A 16,124-nucleotide genomic window follows, 5' to 3' on the forward strand; every position below is an offset into this window, starting at 1 on the left:
TGTCTGTTTTTTGGGTAACGGGACCTACCCTATATAGGAAAAACCTCTCAAAAAAAAAAAAAGGAAGTTAAAAAAATAGGTATAAAGAGAAAATCAATAAAACATGTAAATGATGAAATAGCTTCAGGAGAAGAAACTGAAATAGAAACTGAAACTGAAGAAAAAGCAGCTTGTGAAAAAGAAGGAATTATCTGAAGATGACTTTTTTTTGGAGAGATTTTCGCTATAAGGCGTGTGTGCTCGCCAGACAGACAGAGAGAGAGAGAGAGACAGAAAGCGAGAAATCACCCCCCAGGGGGGATGGTCACGCCGCAATCCCTTCTCCTCCATCCTCCTCTCGGGATCTTGGGCACGCATGCACACGCACCCGGCGTGAGTTTTAAGCCACCGGGCCCGGGACGCGAACTGCAGTCGACTACGTGGGAGTCCAGCGACATAGCCATTACGCTAACTGCTGGTTCCCTCGGAAGATGACTTTGAGTAAATGTTAATGATGCACGGTTTCAGGCAATGTATACTTTCTACTTGTTCAATTTGGATCCCTCAGATCCCAATTTCAAGAAGACAAAAGCTATGGCAAAAATTCTTGAGGTGATATCTTGGAAAAGAGAACAGAAAGAGCAAGAACGTCCTCTGGCAATAAAGAAAAAAGAAAGTGAGATTCAGAAAGAATCACAAAAGAAGTCCATTAATCCTGCCTTGTCAATGCTGATTAAATCTATAAAAATAAAACAGAATGGTTTCAAGAAGAAAGAAACAGAAAGTCAAATAACTGGATATTATTTCTGTTTGGATTCAGAATCTGTTCCCCCAGAAGTATACAAAAACAGTAGAAGAATTATTTATTGGGAACAAGGCTACCTTTCAGATATGGAATAAATCTTACAATGACCATCGTAACATTTTTCTTCATAAATAATTGTTGTACCTAATTGTGGGTAACTGACAGATTTGTACTATAAATTTCCATAGAATAATTATAATTAAGTTTAATTACTTGGATTACATGATTTATAAAATTTTTATATTTTATGGGCTCAATTTCTGTTAGTAGAAAGTTACTCTAAAATAGGTTTTTACAAGACTGTTTATAATTTTGTGTAAAACTAGAACACTACTCTTAAAATGTTCATTAAAGACAGTAAAAGTATTTGTAAGCAATACATTACTGTGAAAGCAAGAAAAAGATTTCATAGCTATCGAAATAATTTATTTTGTTGCCCATAAAAGATGGTCAAGAACTTTCTTTGTTATTTGGTCATGTTTATTACAGTTTGTTTATGAAATTAATTTGTAAATAAAATAGAAAATATTTTTATTAAAGAAAAAATAAGTTGAATGAATCAGACTACAAAGTTTTACTCATTCTCCATGTTCACCTGACCTGTTGCCAGCCACCTGCCACTTCTTCAAGCATGTTGACAACTTTTTGTAGGAAAAATGTCCCACAGCCAGCAGAATGCAGAAGATGCTTTCCAAGAGTCCATCGAATCCCAAAGCACAGATTTTTACAGTATAGGAATAAACAAACTTATTTTTCATTGGCAAAATATTCGTTGGAATGGTTCCCATGTGCATTAATAAAGATATATTTAAAGCTATTTATAATAACTTAAAATTCATAGTCCCAAACTGCACTTTTTTTTGCAGCAACCCATAGCAAGAAGCCATCTATTTAAGGGGGCAGTTGAATGCTAATTATTAAAGTATGTATTAATAAGTAATAATTAAACTATTAATACATTTTCACTGGCCTGTGACGATAATCTGAATTGTTTCATCTGGAATTTGATTTGACAGGTAATTTGAGTACTAGCTTTGGACCTGCCCCTCATAATTGTATTATTTTAGAATCCACTAGAGATGTTTATGAACTTTATGAGCAAACACTAGCATCCATATTGAGAAGGACTCAAGCTATCTGCCTCTACTATGCATTACAGTGATCATTAACTTCATGTGGCTTTTGAGTAGTTGAAATGTGGTTAGTTTGACTGAGGAACTGCATTTTAAGTTTTTTCAATTCTAATTAGTTTACATTTTAAATTTAAACTAGTCCATGATTCAGTTATTAGAAAATTTATATTTGAAACAATTTGAGTTTATAAATCTGCTTTCAACTATAAATTTTATGAAACCTAAGTACAAAACAATTATATCTGAAGAAAAGGTAGCATCTTCATTGAGACGTGCTATAAATGTAAAGTATGTACCACATTTCAATTATTTATTAACAAAGAATGCAGAGTATCTTATCAATTTTGCATCAATTATGCATTTAAATGATATTTTAAATATATTGAGCTATAAATACATTATTAAAAATAATTTTTTGTTTCTTTTCATTTATTTGATGGGGCTTACTAGAAAATTTTAGAATCCATATATAGCTTGCATTTTATTTCTATTAGATGGCGTTCCTATAGAAAGAACAACTAAATTCTGTGCCCTGTTAATCTGACCTATTAGAAACACTTGATGTATATTTGATTTTAATTTAATACCATTTCCTTCTCCCAGATAGAGAAGCTATTCTGGAATCAGATGCCCGAATGAAGGAGCAGCGTAAAGGAGCTGGTCTGAAAGCCTTATATCATGCAGGCTTGTTTTTATGGCACATTGGTCGCCACGATAAGGCAAGAGAATATGTTGACAGAGTGATAAAAATATCAGAGGGTAATAAAGAGGTAAGTCTTTGTCTTATTTGGAAATAATAACACTGAGAAGCTTATGTTATTTATGTATTCAGTGGTACTTGTTTAGTTGTTTCTTATTGTCCATTCTGTTCCTACTTTATGAATAACAGCTTTATTTTAATATTTGTTGTTATTAAGAAATAGGAATTCTCTAAGTTTTTTGTTTGTTTGTTTATTTGTTTTTGTTGCTACCAACTCATGAAAAGGTGCTGGTTCCTTCTCTCCTTTTATTTTCCTTCTTCCTCTTCCTTCTTTTCCTCCTTATTTATTTCCTTCATTCCCTCTTGTTTTCCTAATTCAATAGTTCTGTATATAAGATACTATTATTTCTATTATTGATAACACAAAGATAAGGAATTTATGAACTTTACTTTTATGAGTTAATTACCTAGAAGTGTCATAAAATAGATACTAAACTAATAGTGTGAGAATAATCATAAATGGTATAAGAATGTCATTAAAGCATGGGAAAAGTAATAGTTAACAGTTGTTACTTATTTATTGGGCTGTCAGAAAAGTTCTGTTTTTTGCATAGAAAAATGTGTCAGGACCTTTCCAACAATGCAGTAATTTATTAAGCACTATTTTAAGTTAAGGAGAGATCATGTCTGTAAGTGTTAGAAAAATGAGAAAGAAATTTTTGAAGGAATTAGCATTTGAGCCAAAACCTGCAAGATGGGATGTAGTTTCAACACATGAAGATTAATGGAAAAGAGAAGTAGATATTCCCATATAAGAGACAATAGATAAAAGTGAGGCATGTTGATTCTGGGGACAGCAAGATCCTCACATTTGATGGGAACATAGTATACACAGATGAAAGGGTGGTAGAGAAGCTTAGAGAGATCCAATGGGACAAATAGATCTTAACTGTGAGGTACAGTTACTTGTATCTAATGTGACTGGCTATTGACAATTTTTTAAATCACTAATATGGTAGTAGTAAAGTGCAAATCCAGAAGATTACTTTTAACACTGGATTGTAGGATTAACTGGCTGGGTAGAAATTAGAGTATTAGGGGATGGTGGGCAGGTTGTATTTACCAGCAGAAGGACTTGAAGGACTACACTAAAATATTCCACAGTGAGTACAAAGTTGAAATTTTTTAAATATCAAAAGACTTGCTAATAGAAAATAAGTAGTAAAGGAAATTAATGAGATGTCACGTATCTGAGATGTCTCCAAGGTTTTAAGCCTGGATAATTCAAAAACCAGTTAACATGAATAGAAAATAAATTAGGATGATAAGCTTGTCTTAGAGAGAGTTGACGTATTTGTTTTGAGACATATTATATTCCAGGTGCTAGCAGAATAGGAAGATGGAGCTAGCAGATGAGCTTTCTTTAAAAAAAAAGAAATAGTTATTTTATTTAACTTTATTTATTCATTTAATTTGACCAGAGAAGAACAGAGCAGAGAGAAAGTGAGAAAGCAAGCCACCACCAGTTCCAGGACTCGAACCAAGGTCAGCCATGTCACCTGCTGGCCCTACAGATGAGCTTTTGAAAAACATGAGGAAAAGCTTTAGAAGAGGTTTTGGACTAGAGATACAGGTTGGGAGTCAGCCACACAGAGACAGTTGTTAAAGTCATTCAAATAGTGATACTGATCCAATGAGCTAAAGTAGCATTTGTTAAGATTTTTATCAGTATTTTCAGGTGAAACACAGTGAGTGAAATATAATCTTGGTCAAAAGTTTATAAACTTAAGAATTATATTACAAATTTGTTTAATAGGAGAGCACATTTCACATTTTTTTTTATTTGAGCTTAAAGAGGAAAATAACGGGGGCCAGCAGCTGGTGTCATGGTTAAGGTGTTGGATTCCCACATGGTCAACCACAGTTTGAGTCCCATTAAAGCACTCTTGAAGTGTGTGCAAGCCCAAAATCCAGAGAGGCGACCAAAGGAGAAAGGACTGTGGTATAATCATTCCCATGGAGGGTGATTTCTCACTTACCCTCTCTCCTTTTCTGTCTGTCTCCATTAAGTGCATGTGCCCTAAGGAGGGGGGGGGGACTTTAAAAAAAAGAGAGGAAAGTATTATTTTCATCGTATTTCCAACCTTACATATCTTACAACACATTGGCCCTACTAATATTTGTAAAATAAACATCCATGGCTTCTTTTTTTTTTTTTTAATTTCTCAGACCATTTATCCTTTCATTTGAAATTCAGTAGACTAATTATAGATGGTTGCCAAATTATCTGAATCTTTAATACATGTGAAGCAGCATGTCTTATTTTTATATCTTAATTCATTTGGACTGTTTGCCTAGAAAGAGACAACACATTTTTCTTTCAATGTTGAATTACATGTTTAACAATTATTAATAATAATTTACAAGCAAAATCTCAGAGGAGAATGTTGTCTTTAGCACTAATGAAATATTTTATAAGCTTCTTAATATTGAACCCATCAGTAATCTTTTTTTTTTTTAAGGAGTTTTTGACTTAGGACATGTCCACTTGCTGAGAGAGAGAGAGACAGAGACAGTGAGAGGGAAAGTGAGAAATCCCCCCCACACACACACTTCAGGGGAGATGGCCACACCACAATTCCTTCTCTTCCATACTCCTCCTGGGATCTTGGGCACACATGCACATACACCCAGCATTAGTATAAGGCCACCGGGTCCAGGACTCAAACCTCAGATAGCCGTGTGGATTCCAGCAGCGTAACTGCTACACCATCTGCTGCCTGCTCCAAGACTAAAATTCATTGTGTAGTTTCCAAGACTTAGGCTAGCAAGAGCTCCAAAGTCTTTCATTGCATAGAATTTTATTGTTCATAACATTATTTGATAAAGTCTTTTATGTCAATAATTGCCAAAAAATGTCATTGGACTTGCCTCTTTTGTTAACATTGTTTGGATGCCTTTGAAAAACCTTCACATGAATTAGAGTTATTTATTTTACAGGGACAGGTTTTGAGAGCATGGCTTGATATTACAAGAGGGAAAGAATCATCTTACACTAAAAAGGCACTAAGGTACTTTGAAGAAGGATTGCAAGATGGAAATGATATTTTTGCTCTTCTGGGTAAGGTGAGTTGGATTTAGGATAAATATGGCAAATTTCAGAATTTAGTCATAATATATTTGAAACTGCCCGAAACCAAGAAGCTCAAAAGATGATACTTTTCATGATACTGTTGTCAGCTCTCAATTGAAAGAGGGAATTGCATTTGGGTAAGAGGATGAAGAGTAAACTAGAAAACTGTATTTCCTACCGAAGTTTCAGAATCCTGGGTCAGTTTTATTCTTGTTGTTAGTTCACTCATTCTTTCTTCAACAAACACTTTTTGTGTGTCTGATATAAGTGAGGCATCACTTAAGATACTCGAGATACCCTGAGCAAAATAATTCAATTTTTAAATTTAATTCAGTTTTTCTGTGCAGTTGTTGAAGTCCTGTCATATATTAGAAGGTGATAAATGCAATGGAAAAATAAATGAAACAGGATAAGTGTGAGAAGGAGAGCTGGGAAATGAACTTGCAGTTTTCAGTAAGGTGTCAGAAAAAGTAAAGTTTAATGTAGACTTTTTCCTCTATTTCTTAAAGCGAAGTGAATTGAGAATCCCATAGGTAGGGCTAATGAGGAGGGTAGGAAACTAGGAGAGATTTATCTTTTTCCTCTAATGATCAAGATTAGTTTAAATTCTTACTCTGATATAGTCCATTTTGTGCTGCTATGATAGAGAACCTTAGACTGGGTTATTTATTTATTTATGTTTGTGTTTTAATTTGCTGTAAGGTGCATGTGCTTGCCGAAGACAGAAAGAAAGAGAAAAAGTACCCCCAGGTGGATGACCTTCTCCATTCTCTACTTGGGATTTTGGGCACACATACACTGTGCCTTGTGTGTTTTATTAACTCCTGAGTCCAGGACTCTAAATCTCACAGTTGTCCTTGTGGGATCCAGCCACTTTAACCACCATGAAACTTGCTTGGCCCTACACCTGGTTAGTTTATAAAAGTCAGAAATTTATTTCTCAGGAGACTGGGAAATTCAAGATTAATGTGCAGGGCAGGTTTGGTAAGAGCACTGTCTGCTTGTAAGATGGAACCTTGAATGCTGCGTTGTTAAATAGGAGGAATAGTGGCAGCAGAGCAGAAGAGAAGAAGCCCATTTCCACAAGTCCTTTTATAGTGGCATTAATTCATTCATAAGGGCAGAGCCCTCATGTGCCAAACACCTCCCATTATTCCCTACCTCTCAACACCATTTGATTAAGTTTCAATATGAGTTTTGGAGGGGACAAAAATAATCGAACCTTAGCAGACCCATTCCAGTCAATTATTTATTTTCCAGTAAATTCAGCCGAAGAGTTACATTAATCTAATTCTGCCTAGTAATCATGTGAACCAAATACACAGCAAAGTTAGTTTAGTTTAATATACGTCACATTCTCATAGAAGGTGATGGTCTAAGTAAGAGTATTGGGATAGGACACACCTAAAACCTTTGTAGTACGATATTGTCACTTTGCAGTACCTGCTATATTAAGACCCAGTGTTCATTTTTAACTGAGACATACCAGGACTAAATTTATTCCTAAAAGCAGTCCAGAAGCAAATTTTTAAAAAGTGATAAGTGATAAAAGTGCCTCATTATCTGTTATTAATGTACTCACTCTTCATAGCTTTTATGTTTGACTAAGAAAGTAATACAAGGACATTGTAAAAATTTTTCAGAAAATAAAAATAAAAACTTCTGAATGAGAAATCGAGTATCGCTACTAGAAATAACCTGTTGGATGATTACATATGGTGTCACATATAATCATATTTCTAAGTGTAGATCCACATATACATAAGCATGTTACATAAACATAATATAAACATGTTAATGACTACCTAAAATTTTATTAAATAGATGTGCTGTAATTTAACTACTTCATAGACATTTGGGGTTGTTTTGTATCATAAACAAACAATTCTGCCATAAATATCATTCACAAACTCTTTGCGATCGCTAATGATTTCCTAAGAGAATTGCTAGAAGTGGAAATGTTGAAGTAGAGGAAGTTGTTTGCCCTTTGCTTGTATTTTAAAATTGTATCCTCTTTAGGGCCAGCAGGTGGCGTGAAGGTTAAGGCACTAGATCCCTTATGGCTAGCTGGACAGTTCGAGTCCCAGACCTGGAGGGTTGAAAATCACAGGTGCATCTGCTTGTGGGCCAAAATCCCAAGAAGACACTGGAGGAAAAGGGATTTTGGCAAGGAATTTCCCTCAGAGTGTGATTCCTCACTTTCTCTTTCTTTAGCAAGCACATGCACCCTGTAGCAAAAATAAATAAATAAATCCTCTTTAATATGAAAGTAATTTTTTTTTCTTTTTTGGTCATAGAGCATGCACTCACTGTACAGAAAAAGAAAGACAGAGAGAGGAAATATGAGAAATCATTACCCTAGGGAGATAGCCATGCCAAAATTTCTTTTCTATTCTCCTCTTGGGACTTTCGACACACATGCATGCACATGCGCCCAGCATGAATTTCAAGCTTCCCAGTCTGGGACTCAAACACAGCTGGCCTTATGGGAGTCCGGTGCTTTAACCACCACACCACATGCTCGCCCAATCTGAAAGTGATTTTTAAGAAAACATGAAATCTCTAACATTTTCTACTTGTTAGATGCTACTTGAAAATATCTTGGAAATACTTTATCCTGAAATGGTAATTTTTAATATTCTAAATAGAAGCATTCTATATTTTACAGCCTTTCTAAAAATATCTTTTAAATGTTTTATCCTTTAATCATACTTTAGGGGGGTTTTTGTTGTTGTTTTCACTTTAGGGCATATGTGCTTATCTGAGAGTGACGATGGGAGAGAAAGTGAGAAATCAAGAGGGATGGTCATGCTGCAATCTCTTCTTCATTCTCTTCCTAGAATTTTGGACACACATGCACACAGGCCTAGTGTGATTTTCAAGCCACCATTTCCAGGACTCAAACCGTGGTCGGCCATGTAGGAGTCCAGTGTTTTAACTACCATGCCACCTGCTGGCCCCATACTTCAGATACTCGAATGTAGACTTTTTAAAAATTGCCAGAGCGTGTGCAATCTTCAAAGAGAAAGCAACCTCACAGTGGGGTGTGGTCACACTACAATACTTATTTCTCTGTTGTCAGGATTTGAGCACTAAGGTATATGCTCCCTGCATGTTTTTCAAGCTGCTGGGTGGGACCAGGATTCAAACTGCCGTTGGCCATATGGGAATCTGGCTTTCAATGCATGGCAGTTAACCACTGCTTTACAGGGCTAGGCCTAAAAGTGGATGTTAAAACTAAGTCACTTTTATAAATTATTTGTACTGTTCTGTGATATTTAAAAATGCTGTTTTGATTTTTAAAAAATCTGGGACCAGCAGTTGGTGTAATGGCTATGTCACTGGACTCCCCTGCAGTCAACCATGGTTCGAGTCCTGGACCGGTGGCTTAAACTCATGCTGGGCGTGTGTATGTGTATGCCCAAGATTCTGAGAGGAGACTAGATGAGAAGGGATTGCTGCATGGCCATCCCCTTGAGGGGTGATTTCTAACTTTCTGACTCTCTGTCTCTCTGTCTTTCTGGCAAGTACATGCACTATATAGCAAAAACACCTCCAAAAAAAGTTAAAGAAGATCTTGTTTTTAATCTCATTATTAAAGTGATAACTGCTTTTTTTAGAAATGTCAGAAAATATTAACACTGGAATTCTTCCTATTCTGGGTTGAGAACCTCTCTATGTAAGATCAGAATTTCAATCTTACTTTTTTTCCACCCATTAGGCACAATGTCTTGAGATGCGTCAAAATTATTCAGCTGCCCTGGATACTGTGAACCAAATTATTGTAAACTTTCCAAGCTTTCTTCCTGCTTTTGTAAAGAAAATGAAATTACAACTGGCCTTGCAAGATTGGGACCAGACAGTTGAGACAGCACAAAGGTTAAGTAAAGAAAAAGATAACATAAATCTCTTTGGATTTAGTTATTATCTTTTTTTTTTTTTTATTGGAGAGGTTTTTGCTACAGGGCGTGTGCGCTCGCCAGACAGACAGAGAGAGACATAGAGACAGAAAGCGAGAAATCACCCCCCAGGGGGGATGGTCACGCCACAATCCCTTCTCCTCCATTCTCCTCTTGGGATCTTGGGCACGCATGCACACGCGCCCGGCGTGAGTTTTAAGCCACTGGGTTCGGAAGGCGAACCGTGGTCGACTACGTGGGAGTCCAGCGACATAGCCATTACGCTAACTGCTTATTCCCATGATCTGGTTATTATCTTGAGAGAAAAAGTATTTGTAAGTTTTATTTATTTTTTTATTTTCCCAAACTGTTTAGACTTGAGGAAACATTTAAAATTATTTCGCTTTAAAAGCTGAATTTATTGATACATGTATATTTGAATAACTGTTCTAAGACAGACATTATTTTTGACAAATAAATATCGCTGTACTGAAGAGGCTTATGTTCAAGTGAGCTTATGTTCAAGCTTATGTTAAGCAGAACAAATAAATAAATGATACAGGAAGTTAGAAAGTTATAAGATCTATAAAGAAAAAATAGGAAAGTGAAACAGGGAGTGTCGAGGGTTCAATTTAATGGGGTGGTCAGGAAAGGCCTCCTTGAGAACGCAGCATTTGAAAAAGACCTGAACAAGTAAGAGTAAGCCATGAAGGAATCCGGAGAAGACTTCAGAAAGAAGGAAAAGCAGGTGTAAAGACCCTCAGGCAGAAGCTCACGTCATAAAAGTTTAAGGAGTGAAAAAGACGAAGAGCAATGAGAAGGCAGTGAAGTCAGGGATGAAGGGTAGGAGGGAGTGGGTACCAGGGTGTGGAGATCTTCTTGACCATTGTGAAGATTTTGGTTTTTCTTCTGAAGTGTGAAGTCATTGGAGGGTTTTGAGAAGAGCCGTGCAATAATCTGAATTGTATAGAAACACACATATGTATATTTACATATATTTATATGTCTCTGTATGTATATGCATATATGTGTATATGTGCACATACATATATACATACATGTACATATATTTGTATGTGTGTCTGTGGATAAATATATTATTTATATGTATACATTTATTTATCTTTAAAGGTTTTTTTTTTTTCAAATGGGGGATTACTAAATCAAAGATAATTGTACTTATTAGGGTGGGCTAAGCCAATATTCCACCTAAACATATAATGGTTCAACATGATACAGTTTCTTTTCCCGCATGCAACTGTTTTAGATGAGTGTTTGAGCATTTTTCTTCCCCATTGTTATTAAGGAACCTGATCTCTTCCAATCTCTCACTTCCGCCATCGCCTCAGACCTTTTGGCATGGGTATTCCACTAGTAGAAGTAGAGAGAATGTCGAGATAATGGTATACTGCAGTGTTTCTCACAGTGGCCACTCTAACTGCAAAGACGCCTGGGAACTGTTGTCTAACCACCTAGCCAATAAGAGCAAATAAGAGAATAGAACTGAAGATACAGATTAATCGCTGCACTTGAAATCGTGCGATGTTACTCTCCTAGTACATTATACTGGTTTGGATTCCTGCCCAAGTCAATTGAATGGCTGCTCCTTCTGTCCTCACCAGTTCTGTGTTCATTTTTGTTTTTTTTACTAATCCAATAGATTAAGAAAGGTAGCTTATTTTTATTTTCCTTTTTTTTTAAATTCTGTTGAAATTGAGCATATTTTAATAGACTAGAAGCGATTATTTTTCTTCTGTACACTATCTGGACCTACCTAGACTTTTTCTTTTTTTTTAAGACAGAGATTTTTGCTATAGCAGACATCACATGCTCACTGGACAGAAAGAGAGACAGAAAGTGAGAAATCACCCCCCCACCCACCCAGGGGGATGGCCTCGCCACAACATCCTTCTTCTCCATTCTCCTCTCTGGATTTTGGGCATGCACACACATGCACCCGGCATGAGTTTCAAGCCATTGGATCCCGGACTCAAACTACAGTTGGCCATGTGGGAGTCCAGCAACATAACCATTACATCATCTGCTGTCCCTAGACATGTTTTTTTTTTTTTTTATAGCCGTATTTTTTTAAAAATTTCTAATGGATTTTATTATCTCGGGGTATATTCTCCATCATATTGTTTCTTTCTTGATAGGTGTATTAGCTCGTTTTTATTTGTTTGTTTGTTTGTTTGTCATTGATTGTCAGAATTACAAGTTAAAAAAGAAATCTTAGAAAATTTTGGTTTGAATTGCATCAAATCTATAGGTTATTTGGGAAAATTTTTTTGACAAAACTGAGCATTACTATAGCAGGCAGCTATTGGTGTATAACAAACAACCACAAATCTCAGGGCTTATGATAAAATATTGATTCCTTACATTTGTGTGGGTCTTCTAGGAGTTACTGATTTCAGCCAGAGTTAGCTAGAGCTCTGCTTCAACTTTCAGATTCACCTGGATGGGGTGGCACCTCACTGGAGTTGGGGCTCTGCTCTTGTCCAAGAGCATTTTTCCGTGGGCTCAAGCCAAAAAGCAGCGGCTACCCAGAGAAATCTCTTCTCATGGGCATAGAAGAAATGCAAGATGATGGGCAAAAATAAGCAGTGCCTCTGAAATCTAGGCTTTGCACCCCGTTACTCCGGCTACATCCCACTGACAATCCAGGAAAATTGTTCAAGTCCCCAGTCAAGGAGTAGTGAAGTACACTCTGGCTATTGTAGAGGGAACTATTTAATTACATTGCAGAATGCACAGATTCAGGGACCGATAATTCATTGTATCACATCATCCAAGATAAAAAGCCTAGTGTGTTACCTTTTTATTCAGTTCATTTTTAAGATGTAAAGTTGAATAGGAATTTTTATAGCTTTTGTACATTTCTTATTTTGTGTTTCACTTTCTTTTTTAGTTTCAATTTTTATTGTTAATAGAATATTTTTCTGTAGTATTTTCTAATTTGTTTTTATCAGATAAAAACCAAAATGTTGTAAATAACATAATTAAATTTTTAAAAATATTTGACCTATCTTTGCATTCCTAGAATTTTTATAGTAAATCAGCCTGGCAAAGATGAATTATTCTTTTAATCAACTATTCTGTATGTTTAGTTAATACTTTATTTAGGATTGCCATGGGATTTAATGAGACTGTTACAGTTTATTCACATCTGTGAAAACATATTAGAAAGGAAATTCCAGAGACATTTTTAAAAATTTAAATAATAAAGTTGATAATTTTCATAATGTAAATTGGACCAGCAAGCCAATTTTTCAAATCCTTTAGTAAAAGAAAACATGTAAGTGTATTTTGACACTAATTGAAATGTTTTCTGCAGGTTACTGCTCCAGGATCATCAAAATGTCGAAGCACTAAGAATGCTGGCTCTTTACTATTTGTGTAGAGAGGGGGATATAGAGAAGGTAAGTGGTGTTGTAGTATTTAGGTTGACAGTGTTAAAAATGTATTTTGTTACACACATATGCATGCACATGCACATACATTGCAGTCTTGAAGTCTTTTATAATGCATGTCCTGACAGTTTCAGTTGATGGCTAGAAAACACCTGAACAAAGAGATTAGCTTCTTAAATCAACTAGTAAATAAAAAAATTATTGTTAAAATTAACTCTGGAAAATCCTTAAATCATTTGCTACAGTATATGTGGTTTTCTATGCAAAATCTCTGTATTATATAATATATATGATTAAGATAACCAGTAATTCTAGATATGAAAAAGTGCCAATGTAAAATATAATTGATAGTATTTTTATAATTTGGTAATTTTTGTAGGTTGAATAGGCTTAGAATGAAATTCAGTTGTTCTTACAATTTATTAATACTTCTGTTTCTGCAGTAGTGAACACAATAGCTTTATACTGGACTGTGGATTGACAAAAGCCAGTCTGACACAAAAAGTATAACCAGGAGTGGACTAACATTGTGTTTAGCATACTTAAATTGATTAATGTGATTGTGCCAAATAAGTGCTTCAATAAATACTAGGAGACTTAGTAGGGGCAAATCTTCATTAAACTTTCAAAGCATTGGAGTTGCATATACTAAATGCTTTGATTATTTTCCTATTCAAGAAAGCATTTAAAATATAAACCAGTCTACAAAGGTAGTTCAAGTGCTGATCTCATATCATTTGTAAGTATGTTATCATTCATATCCCATTTGTATCATGGGTTAATTATTACCAGGAGCTTAGCATGTACAGTAAATTGAATATCACAGTTATTTTTTTCCTACCCAATGGTTTCCATCAATAACGTATATTAAAGAAACATATTCTAAAACTTAAGAATTCTTTATAATTGTTGAGCCTTTTATAAAATTTGTTTAAAGAATTATTTATTTCATTTTATTTATTATTTTTCAATTTGCTATAGAGCATGTGCACTCACCAGAGAAAGAAAATGAGGAAAAGGGAGAGAGAAAAAGCAGGCCACCAGGCCTAGGACTTGAAATGTTGTTGGCTCTGTGAGAATCCTGGGCCTTAACCACCATACCACCTACTAGCCCTTATAAGAATGTTTAATATATCATGGGGCTGGCAGGTGGCATGGTGGTTAAGGGTGCTGGACTCCCACATGGCCGACATGGTTCAAGTCCTGGACCTGGTGGCTTGTTTTCTCACCTTCTCTCTCGCTTTCACTCTTGCTCTGTTCCTATCTGGTCAAATTAAAATAAATAAATAAATACAGTTAAATTAAAAAAAAAAAAAGAAAACTAAAAAAAAAAGAGTTTTTTATTGAGAGGTTTTTAAAAAAAGAATTTTTTTTAAAAATGTATCTTACAACTTAGAAGTTTCCAGTGTCAGGAAAGGAAGAAGACCTTTGAAAGTAAAGGTCTTTTTAAATATTTGTCACAGTATATATGTGTGTGTATTGTTATTTTTTCTTATTAAGTTTTAAAATTAATACTGATTACTTATGTTTTAGGCCACCTCCAAGCTAGAACTCCTCAGAAATGCTTTGGATGCCATGGAACCACAGAATGCTCAACTTTTCTGTAAAGTGACCTTAGCCTTCACCAGAACTGTAAGCACACCGACTGTGTGCCCAAACTCTTTTACTTACAGTGAAGAGTATGAAATCAGTCCGAAAGATTGAGGCACTGAAAAACATATGGCCTAGAGTGAAAACATGATATGTGTTTAAGTATGTGACAAGTTACTCAGAAAGGCTATTAAGAGAAAGAAGGTGTGGTTTCCAGAGAGAAGAAGCTGTCTAGAAATCTCCGTGGAGAAAATGACACTCATTGAGTCTTTAAATAAGGGAGTGCCCTTTTGCAAAAAGGATAGAAACTGGCTTATTTTGATCAGAGCATAGGATTTATGGCCAGAGTGGTCCTTTGTTTTTGTTTTGCTTTTAAAAAGTATTTTAAAAAGTTTTAAAGTGTGCATTAATTTTGGTAAGAGAAATGTTTATCTTTGTTTTTATAGTAGTAAAGTGTTTTAATCATAAGAACCTACTAAATAGAAGGTAATCATTAATGGAATAAAAAAAAAAGAAATAGGCAAGAATTACAAAATTAATGAAAGGAATGAGAGAATTGATATGTTAAGTAGAGACCAGTAAAGGGTATAATGATTATGTCACTGGACTCCCACGTAGTCGACTGTGGTTCAAGTCCCAGATCCTGTGGCTTAAAACTCACATCAGGCGTATGTGTTTGTGCATAAAATCTTGAAAGAATGGAGGAGAAGGGATTGCAGTGTGGCCATCCCCCTAGGGGGTGATTTCTCACTTTCTGTCTTTCTCTCTCTGTCCCTCCAGAAAGTGCACATGCCCTATAGCACAAACCTCTCTCTAAAAAAAAAAAAGTTAATTAAACTAGCAAAAAATGAGGAAAAAGCTATATGTACTTAAGTGACATGATTAGCAAACAAAGTTGAAAGAAAAAATAAATTACATGAAATGTTAAATGGCATAAGTAAACTGGATTCTGTGTAAAAATAAAGATCATCAGATTGAAATTTAGAGGAAGAAAAATCCCTGCCATTATAGAGTTTGGATTGAGGAGAGGATGACCTTTTTAATTTACCAGACATGGTATTTTGATTAGTTCTTAAAGAAGCTTATTAAAATTATTTAAATTTATTCAAATTATTTATAAAACATTTAAATTTAAGTATTTTACTCAGAAAAAATTGTTTTCATGAAAAGTTATATACTTAGTCTAATGGCATTGCCATGTCTTGAAATATTTTTGATGTTTGTTTCAAGATTTTAAGGCATGATCTGTTACAGTATTCTCACTGGAGGTACAGCTTGTCTTTAGTGGAAAAGAATCTTAGCCCTAGTTTTGATTAAATATGTGTGTGTATATGTGTATTTATTATGTATATAAACACATACATAATATTCTTAAAACAACCATTTTCATGTCTAGTATGTAGAACAATCATGAAATAATTTGATATTTTTTCCCCAGAAAATTTTGCTACAGGGCTCATGAGCTCACTGGA

General features: G+C 35.0%; 1 protein-coding gene and 1 pseudogene across 2 annotated transcripts in view; both read left to right on the forward strand.

Annotated features, from left to right (window-relative positions):
• The window catches only part of LOC102489921 (ESF1 homolog), a 4,295-nt pseudogene extending 2,546 nt beyond the window's left edge, over nucleotides 1-1,749 (forward strand).
• Nucleotides 1-16,124, forward strand: part of TTC21B (tetratricopeptide repeat domain 21B) — a 94,364-nt gene that overhangs the window by 12,016 nt on the left and 66,224 nt on the right. For both annotated transcript variants that reach the window (XM_006153579.3, XM_006153580.3), the window contains exons 4-8: nucleotides 2,521-2,687; nucleotides 5,618-5,743; nucleotides 9,472-9,629; nucleotides 12,987-13,071; nucleotides 14,596-14,694. In XM_006153579.3, coding sequence (XP_006153641.1) covers nucleotides 2,521-2,687; nucleotides 5,618-5,743; nucleotides 9,472-9,629; nucleotides 12,987-13,071; nucleotides 14,596-14,694 — 635 coding nt within the window. The remainder of the gene's footprint in view (nucleotides 1-2,520; nucleotides 2,688-5,617; nucleotides 5,744-9,471; nucleotides 9,630-12,986; nucleotides 13,072-14,595; nucleotides 14,695-16,124) is intronic.

This window comes from Tupaia chinensis, unplaced genomic scaffold (genome assembly GCF_000334495.1).
Source record: "Tupaia chinensis unplaced genomic scaffold, TupChi_1.0 Scaffold000381_1, whole genome shotgun sequence".
Classification (NCBI taxonomy): Eukaryota; Metazoa; Chordata; class Mammalia; order Scandentia; family Tupaiidae; genus Tupaia; species Tupaia belangeri.